The following is a 23907-nucleotide window of genomic DNA, read 5'->3' as shown; positions in this document are numbered from 1 at the left end:
TGTTGTTGTTGTACAGATGAGGTCTCGCAAGGTTGCCCAGACTGGTCTTGAACTCTCAGGCTTAGGCAGTTCTCTCACCTTGGCCTCCCAAAGTGCTGGGATTATAGGTGTGTGCAACCGCGCCCAGCCTCTTAATTTTTTTTCTTGAGTTGGAGTCTTACTGCTGCCCTGGCTGGGAGTACAGTTGCATGCTCACGGCCACCCCAGTGTCGATCTGCTGGGCTCTGGTGATCCTTCCGCCTCAGCCTTCCAAGTAGCCATAACTATAGGCATGCACTACCACACCTGGCTAATTTTGACTTATTGTAGAGACGAGGTCTCGCCAAGTTGCCTGGGCTGATCTCGAACCTGCAGGTTCAGGCAATCCATTTGTCTTGACCTTCCAAAGTGCTGGAATTACAGGCTGAGCCACCGAGCTGGGCCAGTTTTTTTAAGTATCTCTATGCTACACAGTTCATTTGCAAATTTTTTCAAATTGCCATAAAACTCCAAAAAATTTTCCAATGTATTTACTGAAAAAAATTCATGGATAAGTGGACCCGTACAATTCAAAACTGTTTTTCAGGGTTAACTGTTTATCTTTTTTGGTGAGGTATCTGTTAAGATCACTTGCCCATGTTTTAGTCAGGTTATTTGTGTTTCTATTTTTGAATTTTAAGATAGTCTGGATAACAGCCCTTTATCTGATATGTCTTGTGTAAAACCTTTCTCTTGACGCTGTCTTTTATAGAGCAGATTTTAAAAATTTTAATGTTGTAATTTGCCATATCCATTCTTTCCTTCATGGATCATACCTTGGGTGTTGCATCTAAAAAGCCATCTCTACACCAAGGTCATCTAGACTTTCTCTATGTTATCTTTCAGGAGTTTTATAGTTTTATGTTTTACACTTAGGTCTGTGATCCATTTTGAGTTAATTTTTGTGAAGGGCATAAGGTCTGCATATAGATTCATTTTTTTGCATATGGATGCATATATTGTTCTGGCACTGTTTGCTGAACAGATTATCTTTTTCCCATTTTATTTGAATTGCTCCTTTGTCAAAGATTGACTATATTTATGTGGGTCTGTTTGTAGACTTTCTGTTCTGTTCTACTGATTGACGTCTTAGTTCATTTTATACTGCTGTAACAGAATACCTGAGACTGGGTAATTCATAAAGAAAAGAAATTTATTTTGTATAGTTCTGGAGGCTGGGAATTTCAGGATCATAGGGCTGGAATCTGGTGAGGGCCTTTTTGCTGCATTATTCAATGGTGAAAGAGCAAAGAGAAGATGAGAGAGTGTGACAAAAGGGCACCAAACTCATCCTTTTTTAAGCAACTCATTACAGAGTTAACAGCATTCATCTTTTCATGTGGGCAGAGCCTTCTTGGCCTAATCACCTCTTAAAGGTTTGACCTATTTTTAAAAATTATTTATTTCAGGGTTAGGTATACAAATGTTCATTACGTAGGTTCCCTTGTTGATGAGATGTGCCTCCCTCCCCTGGCAGTTTCCTACTACTGCCAATCCCTTTCTTTCTTTCTTTCTTTTTTTTTTTTTGAAAGCAGATTTTATTGAGAGATAAGAAAAGCTCCCACAGTGTGGGTGCGGGGGGACCCAAGGAGGTTGCCTAATTTATTTCTTATAGTATTAATGATAGTTGTTCAAGATCCGCTTATGAGTGAGAACATACGATACTTGGTTATTTGTTTCTGTGATTGATCACTCATTTTATAGCCTCTAAACCCATCCAAGTTGCTGCGACGTTCATAATTTTGTCCTTCTTTATGACTGCATAATATTCTCTTGTGTATATGTACCACATTTTCTTAATCCAGTCTTCTTTCGATGGGCAACACAGTTAGTTCCATGTTTTTGCTATTGTAAATAATGCTACAGTAAATGTGCATGTACAGATATCTTTTTCATAGAGTGATTTGAGTTCCTACGGGTATATTCCCAGTATGGGGGTTGCAGGTTGTATGGAAGGTCAATTTTTAGATCTTTGAGTAATTGCCACACTGTTTTCCACATAGGCTGTACTAGTTTACACTTCCACCAACAGTGTAGAAGTATTCCTTTTTCACCGCATCCTCTCCAGCATCTGTTGTTTTTTAAGTTGTATCTTGATTACTGTAATTTTATGGTGTGTAAATTAAATTATATTGTGTTTTATTTCAAGTTCCACTTTCTGGTATAGCATAGTGATTGACTTTGGTGTTTTTTTTTTTTTTTGAGTTGGAGTCTCACTCTGTCACCCAGACTGGAGTGCAGTGACCGCTCCCGGTCACTGCAGCCTCGACCTACTGGGCTCTGGCGATCCTTCCGCCTCAACCTTCCAAGTAGCCGGAATTACAGGCATGCGCTACTACGCCCGGCTGATTTTTTTGATTTATTGTAGAGATGAGGTCTCGCTGCCCAGGCGGGTCTCAAACCCATGGGCTCAGGCAGTCCACTCACCTCAGCCTCCCAAAGGCTCAGGATTACAGGCTGAACCACCGAGCCCAGCTGGATTTTCTACATAGACAATCATGTCATCCGTGAGCAATGACAGTGTGTTTGTGAAACTCTGCTTAAGAAGTGTTGCAGCTTGTGAGTTGTTAAGTGGTGGAAAGGAAGACTACCTGAAGTAGGATGGAAAATTGTAACACCAAATAACATGGATGTGGTTGATAACACATAGTAGATGTATGAGATGTGTTTGTTTTGTATATAGCTTGGTTCGTTTGGCTTGCTTGCAGTTTTTTGTATTCACCGAGCACTTTTTTTTTGTAGATAAAATCTGCAGAAACAAAAGTGACATACTCAAAACAAGTATTATACTCAAATTGTTTCCTAATATATCAAATGCATTGGAATAAATTTGCTTTTTCAAAGCAATCTTTATAAGAGAATTGACTATATAAATATGTCTGTATCTTGAGGAAAGGGATGAACTTTTTGTGAAAGAGCATTTCATTGTAATTGCCTCTTCTTTTTCTTCACATTACATTTCTGAGAAGTCCACATGGTCCCGGAATATTTTCTTTATAGGAAACTACATTCTGAATTATGTGGCATCACAACCCAAGCTGGCTCCCTTTGTCATTCAAGCTCTTATTCAAGTCATCGCAAAAATCACTAAGTTGGGGTGGTGTGAAGTTCAGAAAGACCAGTTTGTCTTCAGAGAAATTATTGCTGATGTGAAAAAGTTTCTTCAGGTAAGAAGGCATCATTACATTGTTAGAACATCACTACTTGCTGTTTTTGGTTTAGAATACTGCTTTTTTCTTAAAGCTGTGTCTTGTTTTGTGGCTACCAGTACCATATTAATTATGATTTATTATTTATCCTCTGGGTCCTTGGTTGTCAGTAAATGAGAATCATACTCTTATATAACTGCCAAACCAGAAGAATGAAAATAATCATGTTTTCTAATTTCAAGATGTTTGTTATTTCATATATGGTGTATGTTATTTCATATATGGTGTATGTCTATTTCATATATTATGTAGTATATGTGTACAAAACATGTATATAATGCTTTTTATATATTATGTAATTAAATATTCATTACAGCCCTGTAAATTGTATTTCATTTTGTAAATAAGTAAACTAAGGCTTTTAACTTTTTGTTACATAATTTCCATATGGTTTCACAGTAATCTAGTAAAGCATAAAGCTAGCTTTAACAAGTCTTCTAACTTATGATAAATTTTTTTGTTTTTACTCTATACCACATTGACTGTCAGTTTCCTAAGAATATTTCAAGTTTATCCTTAAGCATTTTATACTGGTGTTTAGTATATACAGCTGTTATATAAGGGAGGACCCAGAAAACCTGGAATTATTTTTTGGAGGGCGGGACCCTTGTGGTACACTTGTAATTTGTTCCTCCAGACCAAACCATCAACCAAAGTTTTTATATGGAGGTTTTGAGAACGTTGCATCACGATTTGCGAAAGAAACTTCCTGAGATATGGCAAACAGGTGACTGGTTCTTCCACCGTGACAGCATACTTGCCCACACCGTGCTGAGTGTTCAGTTTTTGACCAAAAACAGCATGACCCCCGTGTCCTACCCTCCCTGTTCACCTGATCTAACCCAAGTGACTTTTTTTTTGTTTCCTTGGATGAAGAAAAGTCCTCAAGGGAAACATTTTGCTAATGCGGAATAGGTGAGACAAAAAAAAGACAGAATCACTGAAAGGCATCAAAATTGATGAATTCAAAAACTGTTTTGAGCAGTGGAAAAAGCATCTCAGTAGGTGTATTGCATCAAACAGAGAGTACTTTGAATGTGACAGAATTTAAACATGTAAGAATAAATGCACATTTTAAAATAAATAAATTCTGGTGTTTTTGGGTGTACCCCTTTTATATCAGTAAAAATGAGTTATGTTAAAAATAATGTTTTCAGCCTCAGTGACTAAAATAAAGTCATACCATATGCACATTTAACTTTTACAAATTTAGATATTTGCACTGCAAAATAAAAACGTAAGAAAGAATAAACAAAAACAAGAGAACACTAAACTAAATTGTGCCAATGATTTCACTTGCCATTCCACACAGTGATTATATGTCCTGGGATGATTTAAGGAAACCTTAATCTGCCCTTGCTTCTTGTATGCCTCTTACTTAGGGTAACCATTAAGCCTTGCTCTGCATGATTCAGATATTTGAAGATAACATTTTTTTCCCTACAGACATGATCCCTAATTTTGAGAAGACTATTTTATCTGGTGCCCAGTTAAATAAATAGTGACCTACAATAATTCTTGAGGAAAAATTGGCAGTTTGATTAATAGAGAGATGGTTCAGTATTGGTTTATGGGTGATTAAGACAGATTTGACTTTCTGAGATTTTACTTCTTATGCCTTAACTTTAAAATTTAACTCCTGCATAAGACGTACCTTCATCATATAGTGCAGTGCTAGAAGCCTCATAATATGAAATGCTAGTGTCTGCTGTTTCTGTTTTATTCATATTGTTAAAAACTGGTTAACAAATATTTGATCATCTAAAACTTCATGGGAATAAGTACGTTCTTAGCTCTGAGGAGACTGGTGTACATTGGGGCAGAAAGATAGTTTATTCAAGACAGATGAACTTCTCACTTGATAGTTTGGTTTGTGATTTTGACTAACACAGTAGCGCACACACCCCCCCCCCCCCACTTACTAAGATTGTTCATCAGGAATCATTAGAGTAGGCTGGGCTCGGTGGTTCAGCCTGTAATTACAGCACTTTGGGAGGCTGAGGCGAGTGGATTGCCTGAGACTGCAGGTTCGAGATCAGCCTGGGCAATGTGGCAAGACCTTGTCTCTACAATAAATCAAAAAATTGGCTGGGTAGGGTAGCACATGCCTGTAGTTCCGGCTACTTGGAAGGTTGAGGTGGAAGGATTGTTGACTCCCAGTGGATAGATGCTGGGGTGGCTGTGAGCATGCCACTGCACTCCAGCCTGGGTGACAGAGTGAGACTCCAACTCAAAAAAAAAGAATCATTTGAGTAAACTGGAATAGACTTTATAGTTCTTTTAAAATAAAACTGAAAACTGAATGAAATGAAATCATTCTTGCTTTCTTAAGCTACCTCTTCAGCGGTTGGTAAGTTCATCTGAAGCTAGGTTTTAGTGTGCTTTTGTCAGTTTTGGAAGACCAGAAGAAACAGAAAATGTTTCATCTTCAAAGTTTACTATAATATCATCACAGAATATTTAACACTTGTTTTCTGGATATGTGGTTTGACCTAACACTGCATCATGAGAAAAATAATTGACTTTAGTGTTTTCATACTCCAGAATAGTACACATAGTTCCTTTGGGTATTAGCAGCTTCTGTGAATTTTATTCTAAAAATTATTTTATGTTGGTTAAATTTTTAATGGCTTGAACTTTCATATATTCTCTTTTCTGTATTATTGCAGCCCAATTGCTGCCTCACTTCAAATATATTTATGTGCCTCCTTTCTATATATACATACTCAGGAAATACTGTAATCTAGAGCAGTGCTATTCAAATTGCTGGTCTGCAACAAGATAATGAGCTTATGTAAGAGTATTTTTAAATGAGCTTGGTGCTTCCCTCATCGAGAAAGACTTGCTGTGTAAAAAAATGCCAGCTGAACTAAACAGTGTATTTAGTGACTTTGCTGTGTTATATTCTGTTATTCTCTTCATTTTGTCATGAATCAGTACCAGATGATTTTCAGATTAGAAATGAGTTTTCTGACTGTTAGCTTGGTTTTAGCTGTTGGTCAAGGCACTATACTTGGAGGAGCATTGACCTAATATACACAGAGGATGAGTGTTTCAGTGAGTAGGGAATTTGAAAATAACTAAAATACAAATATTCTGAGACTTTTTCTTATTCATTTTTTTGTTCTGAGGTAATTTGAGCTAAAATTCACCAAGTGATCCAGTATTATTGGAATTTTGTGGTTGTTAGAAGGGATGACCAACTATAAAATCTTGAAAAATGTGTCATCCGGGCTAATTTTTAAAAATGATTACTCTGTAATTGGGTGTCACATTTATTATTTTCATACTTCCAGGGTGATTTTGCAATAGGGTAATTTGTTAGTAATGTGCATATAAAATCTGAATTTTGATATATTGGAAGTTTTGAGATTAAATTGGAAGCTGATTAAATTAAAAACATTGTAGAGGCTATGGAAAACTATACCATATTGATAGCCATGTGTTTACTGCATTGGGTACTTTAGATGCCATTGTTATAGGTATGCACAAATACTTCATATTAAAAGAGCCTTAATGGTCCTGTCTGGTATTAGATCATAGGATTCGAGTTAGTTCCTAAGCGATTTATTAATTATTTATTGAATGCTTCCATCTCAGTAGGCTTCAAGCAAATTTATAGAGCTACAAAGTATGTTTTGCTCATTCTTATTCATGATCTTATAATAAGTATTTAACTAGATTTTTATGTTTTGAAGCTTAGTTTATTTTATGTCACAGGTACTGGAAACATTTTGTAGAGTATTATGCACTTTAGTGTCACCACTAAAATTCACTGTGGTAGGTGAACTTTTTTCCACTCAACTCTGTGCACCCAAATTTATCCTTCAAAAAAAATTAGCTTGAAATTATTTTATTATTTACAAATTATTTTATTTGTGGAACTCAGAGATTTTTCTTTACTTAAAAAATATATTAAGTAATATGATGTTTCAGTATTTAGTTATTTATAAATATTACCAGGTTATTATACATTAAGTGCCAATCACTTGTTTCCACTTAGGCTAAACTTTGTTATTTTCTCCAAAGGGTACTCTGGAACACTGCATAATAGGAGTAATAATTCTTTCTGAATTGACTCAGGAAATGAACCTGGTGAGCAAGTCTTTCCATCTAATGGGAACATGGAAGTTTGGTTAAGTAATGCTGTTCCTTTGCTGCTTTTATTTGTAGCAAAATGTACAGTCTTCTTTACGTGGCATAAAGTTCTGGATAATCAAGTTTTTTTGTGTATCTGTTTTATTGTTGGGGTAGTTAAATAGTGAAATACTGTCATTGTTACTGAAAACATCAACAATAGTAGCGAGTACTGAGAAGAACAGATAATTAGACATGGTTCTTGCTTCATGGGCACTTTTATTCTCTGTATATATAGTAATTTCTAACCATAAGAAATAAATTATATGCAAAAGAAAACCAGACCTTTATTCACTTACAAATAAAAGGTAACTGGTTTGGTGAATTGATTCTAAACAGTACATACACAGCAGGACTCATCAAAAATCAGGCCTCTTGGCACTTTGACACTTTATAGCTTGATTTTCAGCCCATAATAAGGAGAGTGTCAGAAGCTACATCTCCTCAACAGTGCTTTTATGAGCTGAGCAGCTGAGCACATTGTTACCTGTTCCTGTTCACTTTTGCACTTAATATGGTTCTAAACAGAACAAAAACAGTATTGGGGTCTATATGGAATAATTTTGTAATAAAGGGAAATGTAGTGTTTAACTCTAAAAACTGTCATGAACTTGAATGGTATGTTTGTATACATGTAGGTATATATATGTAGGCAGAATTGACATACCCAGGGCCATTTGCAAACTCCCTTGGGAGTAACAATGTAGCCATGTGCATTAAAAGAAAATCCAAAATAACCATTTTCTACTTGTGTCCAATCAGGAGTTTTAAAATATTTATAGATTTATGAGAAGGAGTTCTAAAATTTAAAGTGGTCTTTTAATTTATCATAGCCAGTGCCTTCCTGACTTGTCTACCCAGAGTATGTAAAGATTTCTCTGCTGTTATGTGTATGTATACACATATGTACATATGTATCTGTATCCAAGACTAGTAATAATACTGTATTGACAGGGATGTTACGTGAGGGATAATCATATTAAACTTTGTAAATATGTCCAAAGAACTAGCCTTTTAAAAAAATTTTAAAAATAATTTTGATATGGAAATTTTACCTTATCAAAGTGAAGAGAATAGTATAATAACCTTATGTATCCATTGTTTAGATTTTACAACTTTTTGCTTATCTTAAAACTAGCAGCTTTGGTTGGGTGCAGGGGCTCATACCTACAATCCCAGCACTTTGGGAGGCAGAGGTGGGAGGATTGCCAGAGCCCAGGAGTTCGAGACAAATCTGGGAAACTTGGCAAGACCTTGTCACTTGGCAAGACCTTGTCTCTACAATAGATGAGAAAATTATCTGGATGTGGTGGCATGTGCCTGTAGTTCCAGCTACTTGGAATGCTGAGGTGGAAGGATCACCTGAGCCCAGTAGGTTGAGCTTCAGTAGCTGTGAGCATGCCACTGCACTCCAGCTTGGGTGACAGAGTGAGACTCTGACTCAAAAATAAACAAACAAACAAATAAATAACAAAACTAGCTGTGTGATTCATTTCCTACTTTTCAGCATAATAGGATAATAAGCTGCCCTGGAGGTGAGGGTTTGCTATGTATATGTTTAGACTGTTAATGAAATAAGATTAGGTAATGTGGAGTTCTAATAAAAGTGTTACTCAGAGAGCAACCAAATATATATATTTTTAAATAAACAAACTTAGAGAAAAGTTGTACATACATTACAAAGACTTTTTCCTCAACTATTTGATACTAAGTTGTCAACATGATTCCTACCACCAGAAAATCCTTTAGTGTGTTTACTACATACAAGGGCACTCTCTTATGGAGCCACAATACAACCAATGAAGTCAGAAAATTAACACTGACATATTACCACCACCTAATACTTATATTCCATTCAAGTTTCACCAGTTGTCCTCAAAATGCCCTTTATAGCAAAAAAAGCCCTTTTAGAATTATGCAACATTTAATTTTTGTTTTATTAGTCTCCTTTGATCTGGAAAAGTTCCTCAATCTTTTTTTTTACTTTCATGCCCTTGACATTTATGAAGATTACAGGCTAGTTGTTCTGTAAATTGTTCCTCAGTTTGGGTTTATCTGATTTTTCCTTATTATTCGATTCCACTTTTTCGTATTTGTCAGGAATATCACAGAAATGATACTGTGGCCTTTTCATTGCCTCCTGCCAGTAAGCACATACAGTGATTTGTCTCTCACATTACTGATGTTCACTTTTAACTCTTAATTGAAATGGTCTCTACCAGGCTGTCTCATTGTAGATTTATTCTTTTCCTCTTTGTAATTAATAATATTTTGTGGAAAGGTGCTTTAAGAGTCTGAAAATACCTTGCCCTCATCAGACTTTTAGCTAATTGATTGATTTATATTAGTATAGATTCCTGGTTTTCTATTTTATTTAATAGATTATAATTCATTACTAGCATTATTTATTTTGATGCTCAAATTTTCTGAGATTTGGCTAGTAGCACCCTTTTCAAGCTGACTTGTGTCTATTTGACATTTTCTCACCATTCTTTGGATGCTTTCTTGCCTTCTGTCACAAGTTGGCCCAGGCATATGTTGCATACTACTACCAAGTACTTTTTAAGAAAAGCTTAAGATCTGAAGTGTGATTTTTGACTTTATATGGTGAAAAATGCATGACTTCTATGGAGAAATACATGGCTCTGGCCTAATTTTATGGCATTTACAATTTTAGTTAGGATTTATTAGGCATTTCTGAACAATGCAGTATGAAGATCTGTATTTCATAAATTAATTGTAGTTGTCAGATGTGAGCCAGGTAAATCTTAATGTAGTGTCAGTAACAGAATGTATCTTTTAAGAAAAAGATCTGAAGTTGAGTTTTCATAAAAGTTTCGAGGATTATATATGTTATCATGCTTTTTTTAGAAACCAAGAAGTATATTTAACATATAGTCATCAAGAAGTCAAATATCCTGTGCTTATGTGATAGAGGCATAGGAATGAAGTAGAAAATGGATGTGCATCCCGTCTTCTCAAAACATTGGACATCTAACTGAGTAATACAAATGAAATCAGCATGTAGGCCTTTAAAACTCTGGGATCAGACATAGATTTGTATATTAGCTGGATCCCTGACTACTTTGTACAAACTTCTTAACTTCCTTAAAATGGATATAAACATGCTATTTATAAAGTGAGAATTACACCTACTTACGTGAATAATAAAACTATATAAATTACTAGCACAGGGCTCAGCATGTAGAAGGTGCTCAGTAAACCGGTTTCTTTGTTCCATATTGTGGATACGGTTAGTAGTGAGAAGCTGGTTTAAGATAGTGTGCTTATAAACTTGAATTCTCTCATTTATTTTTAAAAATCATCCTTTATTTGAAAACTCAGATGTTTTAAAAAAAGGAAAAATATATCTCTCACATATTAGTTGTGAGGATTAAGTGAAATAAAATGTTAACAGTACTTTATAAATTGTCATTGTAATGCTGCATGCTAGTATTAATTTTTATTAAGGAGATACTTTTTTCTGTATTGAGGGAAGTATTATAGGAGAGACAGACTTTGCAATTTGATTTAAATTAAGGAAGAAATACTGAAAATGTTAATTCAAATCTTACATATTGGATACAGATTCCTGAAGCTACTTTTTATAATCATTTCAACTTTCTGTTATATTTCTTACAAGTAAAGTATAGTCTAAATTGTATGTTGGGGCTTAGGAAGTGCTAGATAATCAATTTTGAAGCCATTACTTTTTCCAAGTCTGTAAACACTAGCAGGAAAAATGGTTTATTTTCTTCTTCCAAATAGCAACAGGAATAAGCAGTAATGCTATAGCAACTGTACACCACAATGTTAATGTGGGTATCAGACTTCAGTTTTGTTTGTTGTTTCCTATTGATAAAAGGAAGTATTAATGGTGTTAATAGTGTATTTTTGAATGCATTTTAGGTAAGAGACTGAAGACCTATTTTTACCCATCGACTATTAACATGGCTCTTCTGTTATTCTTTGAGTAACTTTAAGCAACTCACTCATCACGGTAGAATCACAAAAACCCTTTTAGTTCTATAATTTGTGATTCTTTACTATTTCCATTCTTTTTGTTACTTAGTAAATTTTTGTTTTGCTTTTTGGTAGGTCTGGTTAAACTGATTTCATCTTGGTTTTTTTAGGTTGATTATTCTAGACCTTCAGCAAAACACAGGAAAATAGCTACCTCATTTCGTGATACTTCTCTCAAAGACATTTTAGTGCTAGCATGCTCTCTTCTAAAAGAGGTAAGTTATTTAGTAATTCATTTTTCTTGTTAGAATAATTTGGAAATTTGAAAAGTTTCAAAAGAATTTCAGTTAGATTTTCCCCCCATGTTGCCTTTTGAAGAATATTGTAGACAGACTTAATTATAATAACATTTGCAGAAATCTGTTTTAAAAAGTGAAAAAACTCACTGTTTTGTTTTGTTTTATTATTTTTTAAATATATGTTTTAAGACCTGCACTTTGATTCTTTCTTTTTTTAATTTTAAATTTTAGAGATGAGGAGTACAATTTAGGGTTAGGTATACAAATGTTTATTATACTGGTACCCTTGTTGATGAGGTGTGCCCCCCTCGCCCCTGGCAGTTTCCCACTACTGCCTATCCTTTTCTTATAGTATTATGATAATTGTTTAAGGTTCACTTATGAGTGAGAACATGTGATACTCAGTTCTTTGTTTCTGTGATAGATCGTTCAGTATTATAGACTCCAAGTCCATCCAAGTTGCTGTGAAGTTCATAATTTTGTCCTTCTTATGGCTGTGTAATATTCCATTGTGTATATATACCACATTGTTTTTATCTGGTCCTCTTTTCATGGGCAGCATGTTTGGTTCCATGTTTTTGCTATTGTGAACAATGCTGCCATAAACATGCGTGTGCAGGTGTCTTTTTCATAGAGTGATTTGAGTCCTCTGGGTATATTCCCAGTAGAGGGATTGTGGGGTCATATGGAAGGTCGATTTTTAGATCTTTTAGGAATCGCCACACTGTTTTCCACAGAGGTTGTACTATTTTATATTCCCACCAACAGTGTAGAAATGTTCCCTTTTCACCACATCCTCTCCAACATCTGTTGTTTTTTGAGTTATTGATGATGGCCATCCTGACTGGAGTTAAGTAGTATCTCAGTATGGTTTTAATTTGCATTTCTTTGATGACTAGTGAGGCTGAGCATTTTTTCATGTATCTGTTGACTGCTCGTATGTCTGCTTTTGAGATGTGTCTGTTATATTTTTTGCCCACTTTGTAATGGGGCTGTTTGTTTTTTTCTTTTTGGCACGTCTGTGTTCCTTGTAGATCCTAGATATTAGGCCTTTGTCAGATACACAATTGGCAAATATTTTTTCCCAGTTCATGGGATCTCTCCCTGTGTTCTTGATGGTTTCTTTGGCTTTGCAGAAGCTTGTCAGTTTGAAGAGGTCCACTTGTCTATCTTTTCTCTTATTGCATGGGCACGTGGGTTTTGATCAGGAATTGGTTGCCAGTTCCAATTTCCAGAAGGATGTCTCCTGCATTTTCTAAGATTCTTATGACTTGAGATTTTACATTTAGGTCTTTAATCCATTTAGAGTTGACTTTTGTGTATGGTGATAGGTAGGGGTCTTGTTTTAATCTTCTGCATGTGGTCAGTCAGTTTTCCCAGCACCTTTTACTGAATAGGTTCTCTTCTCCCTAGTGGTTGGTGGTGGAGGCTTTGTCAAAGATGAGTTGGTTGAGAAATAGAGATTTTGCTTCTGAAATCTCTATCTGTTCCATTGGTATGTATGCCTGTTCTTGTACCAATACAAGGCTGTTTTGATTATTGTTGCTTTATAATAAAGTTTAAAGTCTGTAAGTGTGATACCTCCTGCTTTGTTTTTTTTGCTGAGGATTGTTTTGGCTATTTGTGGTCCAAAAAATCTCACTTTTATTCACTGGGCATATGATAAGGTAAAATCCAAAGGGAAATTAATAGCATATCTTTAGTTAGCAGTTTTATTGTTTGCCTACAATAGGTTCTTTATTATAGTAGCTGACTATTAGTTTATCTGCCGTGGTGTTCATATTTCAATGGAGATGAAAAATAAAATGGTGGTAACTTTTCTTAACTCATCAACTGTCAACATTTATTTATAGTTAAGCCAAGATAGTTGACATTAATAATTTCTTTGGGAAATAGTTTTTCCCCATTTGCTATTTAGTGCTCTATTGAACATTAGTAATAGCACAATTCATAATTAATTTGTGTTCTCTTGTATAACATAGGGACTCTATCATGCTGCTCAAACTTGTTAATTGGCATAGTATACCATTTCCCATAGTTTCCAATTCTTTTAGTTCTAGTGTATAGTAACATGATAATGGCCACAGTAGATTAGACCAAAAGACTTTCTATTATTTTAAAAATTTTCTTTTAGTATGGAAAATTTTAACATACATAAAAGTAGATAGAATAGTATATAGACCCTCTTGAACCTGTTAACCAGTTAAACAGTAACAGCTTATACCCAGTTTTGTTTCATATCCATTCCTACCTACCTACATTATTTCTTTTTTATTTTTGAAGCAGAATACCAAACTTTATATCATGTCCTCCATAGATATTTCACAATATATCTCTAAAGGGTATAGTCTTTTTTGGTTGTGTCAGAATAGACAGTATTTTAGGGGTCAGGATAGTTCTCTAGAAGCTTGTGTCCTTCCACACTCAACAGTTCTTATAGTCTTTATTAGTCAAATATGGTTCTATTATGCATTAAATTGATTCAGTTTTTCTTGAAGAAAGTTACATTTTAATCTACTATGTAGAACAACATAATGTAAACTGGTTTTTTTTAAACTTATTTTCATTTGGCATTGAATTATTTTAATTCATGGAATGAAAATTTATTAATGTATTTGTGTTTTACTGGATTTTGAACTTTTTTCAGGTGTTGGCCAAACCTTTAAATCTTCAGGATGAATGTCAACAAAATCTGGTAATGCAGGTCTTGAAACTGGTCCTTAACTGCCTTAATTTTGATTTCATTGGCAGTTCAGCAGATGAATCTGCAGATGATCTTTGCACAGTACAGATTCCAACATCTTGGAGACCAAGTAAGGAAAAAGTTTACTATGAGGAGTGGTCAGCATAAAAGGCACAGAATTAAGCAATATGGTGCCCTACATATAGGATTTATTTATTTATTTGTTTATTTCTTGCTAGGCAATCAAAATAGGGCTCTGAAGAATTTTAACCAAAAGTAGCTGCTGATACCCAATATTGAAAGGCTTTCCCCTATTCATATCATAGTAATTTCTGTATTTTGACTTTTAAAAACTTGGGATGGAATATCAAGAGCTCTGATTTGAAACATTCAGATAAATAGAATGAAAAAGATTCCAACAGCTGGCAAGAGATGTGAACATATTTTTCAAGGTTATAAAGAGAATGAATTAGAGTGACTTAGAGTAGTGAACAGGCATAAAAAGGCTACAGCTGTTTGACAGAGTTAGGGAACAACTATTCACTATTTCAAGCTGAAGGCTCTGGGAAGTAGGTGTAGAAGAATGCAAATGATAGGGTATTTGAGCTATTGATCATGTGGGAAATATCATGAAGAACATTTCCCAAATCTGTCAGAGCATTTGAAAAGAGTTAATGATCGATATACAGCTAAGCACAGAAAAGATGCTGATTAAGTCTAGGGAGTTTTAAAAATATATAATCACAGCTCAGCTGTTAATATTATTTACATATTATAATGTAAATCATAATTAGTATTTCCATAAATTGTGATAATATTGGATAGATTTTTGGGAGGTTGGATTGTGGAGAGAGTGTTGAGGGTGGTGGGGATTTGGGATTAGTGGTTAGATAACTAAAACTTCTCTATAATAGGAATTCAGTGATGTCTAAAGTAAAACAATCAAATGAAGAAATAGTAGTATAGAATATTATTTGAAAATGTATGTATATAGCTAAAAGAGTTGAAAGGTAGTTGGAGTGAGGTAGGGTTACAGCTATTTTTTCTTAGGAGCTTTTTAGTACTGTTTACTTTTTGATACTTACTTGAATTTTTAAACATGTTTATCTTACTTTAATACAAATACAAATAGAAGATTCTTTCAGAACTGCAGATGCTGCATAAAAATGAGAAACAACTTGGCTAGTTAATTTCTGTCTCTGTATTATTTAATCTTTCAAAGGAAAATAGCTAGAAATTACCTAACTGGAAAGTAGTGGCCACATGCAGAAGTCTTGGATTTCTCAGTCTGTGTGATAATGTCTTACATCGATGTTAGAAAATATTTTTTTTCCTAGTTTTCCTGGAACCAGAAACATTGGATCTTTTCTTCAATTTGTATCATACACTTCCACCACTACTGTCTCAGTTAGTAAGTAAAAGTCATTTATTACTTCATTAAAAAGTAGCTGTGATCTTTATCTCATTAAAGTAAGGGATAGTACATATTTACTTTAAAAAATTCTGTTTATGTATTCTATTTGGTTTACCTCTCACAATAAGTTCTTATATTTTCTGAGATGTGTATTGTTTAAGCTATTTGTCACATTTTATTTATTTTGTCAACATTTACCTTCTCAGAACTAGTAGCTATTGATTTAGCTCTTGCCCAGAGCCGGGACAACCTACCAGCCTGTATACATCTTCCTTCCTACTCAGTTCCCAGAGGGTCTAAGTCCAGTTGACTACCCAATATGGACTTTCCCTTCTCTTACCTCTCTCTAACTTTTCCTTACCCCGCCTTACTCCCTGTCTTAGGCTTAGACAGATATTCCCCATCAGATCACTGAATAAGAAATGAAGGGGATCTGCTCACTCACTTTTGTGTTTATCACTCTGGTTTTTCATTTATTTTTAAAATAATGTAATTCTATTGCATGCTTAAAACATTTTGAAACTGTAATTATATAGAATTTTGAGACTACGGGCTCCATCTTTGAGGAGTCTAAAATAGATTTGACAAGGTTATAAAAGAAATTGGAAGTTTAATGTCTAAGCTTATGTAAATTTGAGGAGTTCAAGTATTGCCATTTCCTGAAAAAAGATATTCCATATTTAATGTACATATCAGTGGTATATTTGTTATGCTGTTGTCTAAAAGGAAGGAATGGATTTACAAAAATATTCTTTTAAAAAAATCACATCTGCTCTTGAAAGCTAGGGTTTAAGCTAGCACATTTTTTTCTTATGTGAACATTTTCATGCTTTTCTGTTTCTCCTTTTCATATGCTCATCCTGCTTAAGTAGATTTTCTCTCCCACAGTTCACATGCCAGTTAGCCTGAAAACAAAATTTTAGTGTCATTGTTTTTCAGTGCTACTTTCAGTTCATACCTCTTCTCTAGTCCATGGTTTTCTCTAAGCTAGTACTTTTTAAACTGGGTTTCACAGGGTACTCATGTTTCCAGTTTGTACCACAGCCTTCTATCTTTCAGCCAAAACTGTCTTACTTTTAGTTGTTAAAAAACCTTGGTTTCTTGTATTATGTTTTGGGAAAAAACAAAAAAAAATTGCCAGTACCTACAAATAAAGTAAAAAACAACTGCTTTGAGAGATTGTAACAAACATTTATTGGATGTGTTGTATTTATTATATAATGTTTATCTTACTTAATCCTCAAAATGGCCCTACAAGGAAAATAATACTGTCCTCAATATTTAGTTCCAGAAAACAGATCCAGACTGGCTAAGTGACTTCCCCAGGGCAATAAAGAAAAATTCAAACCCAGGTCTTTTTGACCTTAATATGCTAGTGTTTTTAATATGCTAGTGGTTCCCAAACCTGCACATCTGAGTTGTTTGATTTTTTTTTTAAATTTAACAATAAGAGCTGTGGGAAATTGGAGCACATCTAACAAGCGCATTTTCTGATTTTTGTTTCCATTTTCACCTTTGTCAAGAGAACCAGACATCTTGTGTGAAATCTTCTAATTGAAATATTTAAATATTGACAGCTAATGTTAATCTAAAAAAAAAAAGAATACGGGAAAATAAAATATATGTAGGCCATTTTGGCCTGAAAGTTGCCAATTTGGGGCCTCTTAATGATCAGACAGACTTCAGTGGGTGCTATTAGAATTAAGAAACTGCGTAGTGAAACTTTAGAAAGGTTACTAGGCCACAGGTGCCATTTAGGAATTTTTACAAAGTACCCAACTCTTCCAGAAGCATACCCAAACTGTTCCTTAAGATACTAATGGATGGTGTAAAATATCCCATGTCCAAATAAATTTGGGATCTGTTGAATTAAGTGTAGGATTTTTTTTTCTCCTTGCTGGATAATACAGTGTATAATGTGCAGTATTTCCCAAACATACTGTACCACAAAACCATATTTTCTTTATGGTAGAAAATATGGTTCATTGATTAAAAAACAGAACTGGGTTTCAAGTAATCAGCCTATTGAACATACACACGTCCAGGCCCTGCTCTGGGAGATTTAGTATGAAAAATGTTAGAGAGTAATACATACAAATAGTTTTAATGGTGGGGTAGAAGGATTGTGGGTGGTGGTTGTGACTGATGATATTTAGCTTTCATTTGTATGTTCTTGAATGCTTTTTTTATCATTATAACTAAATACATTTAAAATATAAACCTAGTATTCCTTCCATGTGGCCACAGTTACTTTTAAAATTGAAATGAATTTTTGTTGTTGTTTTTAGGCACTTTCATGTTTAGTTCAGTTTGCTTCGACAAGAAGGTCCTTATTTAGCAGTCCTGAACGTGCCAAGTACCTTGGCAATTTAATTAAGGGAGTTAAAAGGATACTTGAAAACCCTCAGGTATTTATGAAGTAATTTAATTAATACTTAGCATATAGAAATACAGTTTTTCTGCTCATAGAAACACACTAAACCCATTATGAATTTATTATGATTTTGGAAGAAAATATTTAGTACCACCTTCATCTTCTTCAGATCTCAATTTGTAGTAGAAATGGGCAGTTTAAAAAAAAGTTGATGTTTCCACGGCAGACTTCTTTTTCTCTTTTTTTCTTATAGATGAGCATGAAGAGGTTCATCTTTTTATGTTTCTGTCTTTTACTATAGTATTTATTTGCTTGTACTTTTTAAACTACTGAAATGATTAATTTGGTGTTATAGCTACCTTCTGAACCAAAAGACTTAATATAAATCTGAATGTTAATATTAGAATACGTGACTTTAAATTATGAAATAATGTCTTCTTGCCCTCTTGTGGACAAGTAAGAGTTTGTAGATTTTAAAATCTTTTTTACATTAACTTCTGAGCTTTAATGGCAATATTCATTTCAGAGAATTGCAAAGCCATTAATGAGTGATTTTGGGTCCCTAGATAAAATATTTTTGTTTTACTTTTTATTTTGTTCTTGGTTTAAAATATCTATAATTAGTGTACAGATTTTAAAAGGTTTAATGATGATTTAAGGAGGTTTATCTAAGTTTCTTATTAATAACTTTTGGGGGACATATCTTTGAACAAAAAGAAAGTTGTACTACAAAAATGGTTTTGCAGGTTATTCTGAGAAGTATTTTATGGGTTATGTGTTTGTTATATCTTTTCAGTGTTAGTGTAACTGTGAAATTTACCTGTTTTACTGATAGATAAGAATTTTGCCAGTGTACTTTCAAATTTTTAGTTGTTTAACTCACAGTCATTAACCAATATGTGGAAGATAATATGCTAATTCCTGATAATTCTCTTAAATGATTTTCCAACATCCTCATGGTGATGTTTCATGGTTGTAAAAGTTAGTATGAATATTATATTATTTTAGAATCACAAACATGTATTAAATGATCTGTGATTACAAGATATTTTTTGTAATTTATCCTTAATAGTTAGACACTATTTTATATTACTTCATGGAACTCCTATGAGTGAAATTTCTTAGACACTTTCAGTATGAAACAGATGTTTTTTGAATTCTGTTTTATGCCATTTGTTGTGCATACTAAAAAGTGCTCAAACTGTAGAGATAATAATATGTGTGCATTGTCTTCAAGGAGCCTGCAGATAACTGGGAAGACCTTTCTTAGTCTTTCCTTTATTTTTTATTTTTTTGAGTTGGGGGATCTCACTTTCACCTGGGCTAGAGTGCAGTGACACAATCATGGCTCACTATACTGCCTTGACCTCCTGGGCTAAAGCAATTCTTCCCCCTCAGCCTCCTGAGTAGCAGGGATTCCAGGCATGTATCACCATGCCCAGCTTATTTTTTGAGTTTTTTGTAGAGACAGTGTCTTGCTATGTTGTCTAGGCTGGTGTTGAACTCCTGGCCTCAAACAATCTTCTTACCTTGGCCTCCCCCAAAGTACTGGGATTACAGGTGTGAGCTATTGTGCTTGGCTGGTCTTTATCCTTTTAATCTATCCCCCAAATTTACCTTTGTATCTTGTAGGTGTTTTGTTAAACTTTGTTCTCTAACACTGTGGTAATTTGTTTGAAATAACTGTCCACCTGGAGATGGAGTTGCGTGAGGGTACAATGTAGCTTGTCAAATACCAAGTGCCTGTTCTTATTTTTCATCTTAAATATTTTTCAGGTCCTTTGTTGACTTCTGTTTAAGTCACAGTATACACACACACACAAGCATGCATAAGTGCATGTGTGCGTACATACTTTTTGTATAATATAATAGGTTCTCAAACATTGTAGTTTAGTCATTGTGGTGTAGACTTTCTTCCAAATTCTCTACTTTGGATTCTTTGTTATTAATCATTGATGAAGATACTGAATCTAACAGGAATCACTTGTTTTCTTTCATTCTTAACTACTCAGTTGACACGGAGTTCTTACTGTAAGTACCTATGAAAACTGGGAGACTTGGCCGGCTCAGTGACTCATCCTCATCCTGTAGTCCCAGCACTTTGGGAACCTGTGGGTTTGAGACCAGCCCGGGCAACTTGGCGAGACCTCATCTCTACAGTAAATTTAAAAAACCAATTAGCTGGGCGTGGTAGCCTGTGCTTGTAGTCCTGGCTACTTGGAAGGCTGAGGTGGAAGGATCACCTGAGCCCAGCAGGTTGACGCTGGGGTGACTGTGAGTGTACCACTGCACTCTCTAGCCTGGGTGACAGAGTGAGACTTCAACTCAAAAAAAAAAAAAAGAGAGAAAGAAAATTGGGAGACTTAATACGATGCTTTGGAATTTCATTGATTTTTTTTTTTAATCAACAGGTTAGTTTGTTTTTAAGTACTTTTAAAGGCCTTTATTTTTGTCTCATAATTTAGGGTTTGTCTGATCCAGGTAATTATCATGAATTTTGTCGATTTTTGGCTCGTTTAAAGACAAATTATCAGCTGGGAGAATTAGTTATGGTGACGGAATATCCTGAAGTTATCAGATTGATTGCTAATTTTACTATTACTAGCCTACAGGTAAGTAAAAATACATAATTGATGTTAAACTGTTGACAGTTCTAAAACAATTTTTTGGTAAGGGTTGATGGTTTGTTTTTAAAAATCTATTAGTTTGAGTACTTTGCTGAAAATATTCCTTGCGAAGTTTTAGATTAAAAAGTTCATTGCAATGTTTAGAATAATAATTGAGAAGCCACTTAAATATCTAACCATTGAAAAGTGACTTGAGAAACTAGTAAAATCCATGTGAAGAAATAAAATAATATTTTATGGGTTGTATTATGGAAACATTATTTCTGTAAGTTGGGGAGAGATTATAAAACCATATTTTCTACATGATGTCAATTTGAAAAATATTCATGGAATAATTACAAGGAAATGCAGTAACACTTCAATAGTCATCATCTCTGGGTGGTGAAATAATGAGAGATGTTGGTTTCTTCATTATACTTTTCTGAATTTATAATATTTTCTGTATTAAGTGTTCATTTTTTATGGAACTAGAATAAAAGCTAATTTTAAAATGTATGTTTAGTAATTTTGCTCAGTAATTCTTCTAGGAATATATGATGTCATTTTAAGTAACTTTTGCTCTATTTTTTTGTAGCATTGGGAATTTGCTCCCAACAGTGTTCATTATTTATTAACTCTATGGCAAAGGATGGTAGCATCAGTTCCTTTTGTGAAATCAACTGAACCCCACCTGTTAGACACTTATGCACTAGAAATTACGAAGGCTTTTATCACTTCTCGTTTGGAATCTGTTGCCATAGTTGTAAGGTATTGAAAAACTAAATGTTTCTGTATATCATCTTTTGCGCCTCGGAATTTTTTAAGATTGAGGTATACTTAAAATTCACCCTTTTTTGTATATAGTTTTATGTGTTCTGACAAGTTCATACAATTGTTTAACTACCATCACAGTCAAGATATAAAATACTTTCATTAGCCCAAAAAGTTCTTTTGGGTTCCTTTTGGGCCCTCTCCTCACCCTCATCTCTGGCAATTACTGATCTGTCTTGTTTCTCTATAATTTTTTGTATTTTCTAGAACGTTGCTTAAGTGAAATCATATGGCATGTAGCTTTGTAGCCTGGCTTTTTTCACAGGGCTTTTGAGATTTCTCCATGTTGTGTCAGTAGTGCTTTCCCTTTTATTCCTGGGTAGTATTCCGTTTTGTGGATATATCACAGTATGTTTACCCATTCACCTGTTGCTAGACAGTTGAGTTGTTTCTATCTTTGGCAGCTGTAAATAAAACTGCTGTAAATATTCCTGTACAGATTTTTGTACAAGGATAAGTTTTTATTTTTCTTGGATAAATACCTAGGTGTGGATTCCTGGGTTGCATAGTAAGTGTATATTTTACTTTATAAGAAGCTGCCACACTATTTTCCAAAGTGGCTGTACCATTTTGCATTCCTACCTGCAGTGCCTGAAAGATTGATTTGCTCTGCATTCTCACCAATACTTGATTTTGTCAGTTTTTTAAAATTTTAGTCATTCTAATAGATGTGTAGTATTACCTCATTGTGGTTTTTCTTTAATGACTAATAACATTGAGCATTTTTTATGTGCTTATTGACCATCTATATGTATTCTTTAATAAAGTGCCTGTCAAATCTGTTTCCCATTTTTTAACTGGTTTGTTTTTTTCTTATGTTGAGATTTGAGCAGCCAGTATATTTTGTTTGCAAGTCATATATGTGTTTTGCAAATACTTTCTCTGTCATTTGCTTTTTCATGTAATAGTATTTAAAAGAGCAGAAGTTTTAAATTTTGACAAAATCCAATTAATTTTTTTTTATGTATCATGTTTTTGGTGTCATACCTAAGAAATCTTTATCTAACCTAAAGTCACAAATATTTTCTTACATTTTCTCTTCTAGAAGTTTTATGGTTTTAGAATTTACATTTAGGTTAGTGATCTATTTCAAGCTAATTTTTGTATGCTACCTGAGCTAAGACTTGAGTTCTTTTTTGTTTTTTTTTTTTGCATATGGATGACAGTTATTCAAACACCATTTGAGGAAAAGGCCATTCTTTTTCTATTGAATTGCCTTTATACTGTTGTTAAAAATTAATTGACAACATACACATAGTTCTATTTCTGGACTCTGTTTGAATTAATCTGTGTGTCTTTCCTTCCTGTAGTACCCTGTCTTGGGTGCTGTAGCTTTATAATAAACGTTGGAAACAGATAGTATGAGTCCACCAACTTTTCAAAATTGTTTTGGCAATTCTGCCTTCTTTGCTTTTCCATGTAAATTTTCAAATCAGTTTCTCAATTTCTACAAAGAAATTTTGGGATTTTGACTGGTTTCATTGAAACTATAGATTAATTTGGGGGAAGAATCGACATCTCAACAATATCAAATCTCTCAGTTAGTGAGCATGTGTATCCTGTAATTTATTTAGCTCTTCTGTGAGTTCTTTCAACAAGTATTTTGTGGTTTTTAACCTTCAGATCTTGCATACATTCAGTTACATTTAGTTAGTATTTTATGTTTTCTGGTACTTTTGTATGAAACTGTTTTTTAAATTTCAATTTCCATTTGTTCATATATATCTATACTAATAACTGATTTTGAATATTGACATTGTGTGTTGTGACTGTAGTAAACTCATCTATTAGAGTAGATTTTTTTGTGGGTTCGTTGATATTTTCTTTGTACATAATCATGTCATCTTCAAATATAGACAGTTTTATTTTTTACCTCCCAATCCATTTCTCTTTTAGTTATTCATTATATAATTTTTGTTTAACATAAAGCTTATTTGTGGTGAATAAAAATACATCACATTCTAATGTTGTTGCAAACTTGTTCTTATATGTTTGTAGAGATCATTTAGATGATCCACTGGATGATACTACTACCGTGTTTCAGCAGTTGGAGCAGTTGTGCACTGTCAGCAGGTGTGAATATGAAAAGACATGCACTCTTCTTGTACAGTTATTTGACCAAAATGCACAGAATTACCAAAAACTTCTGCATTCAGCTTCTGGGATAACTATGGACATGGCTATTCAGGAAGGTTAGTAAATTTGATATGAATATTAATATTATGTTGAATCTTAAGTAACATCATTAATCACTTCAGTAATTTCACTGTATAGTGGGAGACTGGGGGGGGTGTTGGGAGGTGAGATTGGCAGTAGAGGGAATCTGCCGGGGGTTGGGGGAGAGCACCTCATCTTTTTTTTTTTTTTTTTTTT

The 23907-nt window shown here is 34.1% G+C and overlaps 1 protein-coding gene across 1 annotated transcript in view; it reads left to right on the top strand.

Annotated features, from left to right (window-relative positions):
* Positions 1–23907, top strand: part of RANBP17 (RAN binding protein 17) — a 74236-nt gene that overhangs the window by 5490 nt on the left and 44839 nt on the right. The window contains exons 4-12 of the mRNA XM_021713923.1: positions 3019–3185; positions 7257–7322; positions 11498–11602; positions 14274–14439; positions 15647–15720; positions 18012–18131; positions 20563–20709; positions 21299–21471; positions 23533–23726. Of these exons, the coding sequence (XP_021569598.1) occupies positions 3019–3185; positions 7257–7322; positions 11498–11602; positions 14274–14439; positions 15647–15720; positions 18012–18131; positions 20563–20709; positions 21299–21471; positions 23533–23726 (1212 nt within the window). The remainder of the gene's footprint in view (positions 1–3018; positions 3186–7256; positions 7323–11497; positions 11603–14273; positions 14440–15646; positions 15721–18011; positions 18132–20562; positions 20710–21298; positions 21472–23532; positions 23727–23907) is intronic.

This window comes from Carlito syrichta, unplaced genomic scaffold (assembly GCF_000164805.1).
Source record: "Carlito syrichta isolate Samal-C Ts95f unplaced genomic scaffold, Tarsius_syrichta-2.0.1 Scaffold93688, whole genome shotgun sequence".
In the NCBI taxonomy this organism is placed as follows: domain Eukaryota; kingdom Metazoa; phylum Chordata; class Mammalia; order Primates; family Tarsiidae; genus Carlito; species Carlito syrichta.
The sequence above is the reverse complement of the archived record's forward strand: the minus strand, read 5'-3'. Positions and strand labels throughout refer to the sequence as shown.